We start from the raw sequence: 2,883 nt of genomic DNA, 5'->3' as shown, positions 1-2,883 counted from the left end.
TAATATAGGTACAGTTTTATCATTTATAGTTTTGGGTAAATCATTTATATAAATGAGAAATAACAATGGACCCAGAATCGAACCTTGCGGGACACCATATCTAATTTTGCCCCATGTCGAAAATTCATTGAGATTAGATTTATATTTGTAATTAAAACCCTTTGATATCTATTTCTGAAATAAGATTCAAGCCATAGTTTAGCTTTACCCTTTATCCCATGGAACTCCAATTTTGACAACAGAATCTCGTGATTAACACAATCGAAGGCCTTTTCTATGTCACAAAAAATGTCTCCTATTAAGTTTTTGCTGTTTAAGGTCTTACAGATTTCATTCACTAAACTGTATATAGCCTCATCTGTTGAAGATTTTGTTCTAAAACCAAATTGTTCTTCCACTAAAATGTTATTGTTATTTAAGTGCTCAATCAGTTGAATGCTCATAGCTTTTTCTAATACCGTAGAGAATGAAGTTAAAAGTGTTATAGGCCTGTAGTTGGAAATATTTGATTTATCACCTTTTTTAAACAGCGGTCTTATTTCTGAGTGTTTTAAATGATCTGGGAAAATTCCTTGTGATAATGAATTGTTGCATATGTGAGTCAAAGGAGAGCTCATGAAAAAGGAACTCATTCTTAATACTATAGTGGATATTTCATTATATACATAAGAGTTTTTTGCTTTGAGAGATTTAATTATATTTTCAGCTTCCTTAGTTGATAAAGATTTAAGTNTTTAAATGTTATGGATTGTGCATCATGATCAGACAGTCCATTTGTTATAGGCCTTACAGAATAATTTTCCCTTCTAGTAATATCAATGAAAATATTATCAGTGGCTGTAGCAGAATTTCCTTGAACTCTGGTGGGCAGATTTGTCGTACTTATTAAATTATAAGTTCTCAATAAGGTATCTAATTTGTTTTTCTTTTCACTATCAAGAAGGTAATTTATATTAATATCCCTGCAAATAATATGCTTGTGTTGAGGTATATAGATTTCTAAGTATTGTATCTAGTTTTGTTATGAAAGTATCAATGTTTCCAGTTGGAGCTCTATATATTGTAATTATACAAAGTCTGTTGGAGCTCAGGTTTAACTTAACAGCACATACCTCAAAATCTTTTTCTTTATAATATTTTTTTAGGTCTATATTTACAAATTTCAAGCTTGTGCATGGATAGATGCATACTACTCCTTTTTCATACAAGGTTCTACAGTAGTTTGCTTCTAGTTTATAAGAATCTATGTTCAACTGTTGTAATTCCAAAAAATTCATGTGATGTTCTGTAAAAAATAATATGTGTGGGGAGACTGGGTATAGATGACTTAATAACTCATTTGCTTTCCCCCTTAAACCTCTAATGTTCTGAGGGAAAATATTATAGAATTTGATATCATTTTCTTCTTTGGTTACTCCGTTTAAGGAAATATTTATTTTTGGAGCACGTTTATTTACCATAAAAATCCTTATTTTTCATACCTGGTAGTTTTTTGAGTCTATTTGATTTGCGTACTGGTTCATTTTTTGCTCTGTAGTTGTTTTTACTGAGTCATTCATAGCTGGAACTTGTTAGCTTGTAGATTTGCATTATAATTTTCAGATTCCTTCCAGAGCAAGCAAATTGGGGTCAAATTTTTATTAGATTGAGAAATTGTGACACAGGTTGCTGCTATATGTTTAAGTATTTCTTCTTTTCCTCTCCTGTTCAGATGCATACTGTGTCTTGTAAAGACATGCGTGTACATATGCACACACACATATATATGCAGGATTTACAAATAATATTTACATATTCTTTATTGCAGAAAATGTCATATTGTAAGCTTCTTCTTTACATTCGCTTACTTGTTCTTCTTCCGTATGACTGAGTACTTTGGGATACCGTATCCTCCAGCACATACCAACCTGATACAGATGATGGTGACATTAAAGGTATAGTGTCACTATGGTCATTGTTTATAATGCTCTTACCCTCTTCTGTTTATCATAATTTTAAATCATGATAGAAAATTATTTCAGTCAGTGTTAAAAGATTATCTCTTATCTCACTTCTCTACTCTGTAGAAGAATTTGCTTGTATTAAAAATTATTAAGTATTGTAAATTTATAAAGAAAAATTTTTAGCATAATTATTTTGTTATGTATGACGTAATATTCTTACAGGATGTATGTAAATAGCTGTAATAAATATATATTTATATTGGGGTTTATGCTCGTATTATGGATTATATTTGTATTATGTGTTCTGCATTGTTCTTTTTATCCTGTAAAGAATCCGTGGAATACAGTTAATTCTATTTATAGAAATTCCCCATGCAGTATTTATGTTTGGGCTCCCTCTGAGCTTGTGGCAGACATTACAGCTGTGATTTCCAAACGCATCTACAATCTGTTTTCATAAATAATGCAAAAAATGTCAGATATAACCAGTGTTATCAAGTTATTTTCCTGTCTTGAATATTTATTTTGTCTGCATACTGTATACACATTGAGGGATACTCTTCATATTTCAGTGTTTTTAAACATGCATAACAACATTTTATTTAAAAATATATGTGGCTTGAGTAGCTATCTGTTGATTTTTGCATGTGAACTGCTGCATTAGGATAAGAAAAAAGGATATTGTTCTGAGTATAACGCACGCAGTCACAGGAGCAAGACACAAGAAAGAGCACAATACACACATGAATGTAGGAAGAGTGCTCCCACAGAGGAGGATTGGCGTGATTTGCTTATTGAGATATGACGTAAGGATGACGAATCCTGAAAAGTTTTAATATTTAAAATCTGTTATTATACATGACGAATGTATATTTTAGTCATTTTAGTATGAAGACAATCAGGGAATGCAATGCAGTAGTTAGACGTGCATAGAGAAAAC

General features: G+C 31.2%; 1 protein-coding gene across 1 annotated transcript in view; it reads left to right on the top strand.

Moving 5' to 3' along the window:
* The window catches only part of LOC111868067 (lysophospholipid acyltransferase 7), a 23,662-nt gene that overhangs the window by 1,082 nt on the left and 19,697 nt on the right, over positions 1–2,883 (top strand). The window contains exon 2 of the mRNA XM_023858434.2: positions 1,808–1,934. Coding sequence (XP_023714202.1) covers positions 1,808–1,934 — 127 coding nt within the window. The remainder of the gene's footprint in view (positions 1–1,807; positions 1,935–2,883) is intronic.

Source organism: Cryptotermes secundus, unplaced genomic scaffold, assembly GCF_002891405.2.
Source record: "Cryptotermes secundus unplaced genomic scaffold, Csec_1.0 scaffold97, whole genome shotgun sequence".
NCBI lineage: Eukaryota > Metazoa > Arthropoda > Insecta > Blattodea > Kalotermitidae > Cryptotermes > Cryptotermes secundus.
Note: the sequence above shows the minus strand (reverse complement) of the source record. Positions and strands in the feature narration are given on the sequence as shown.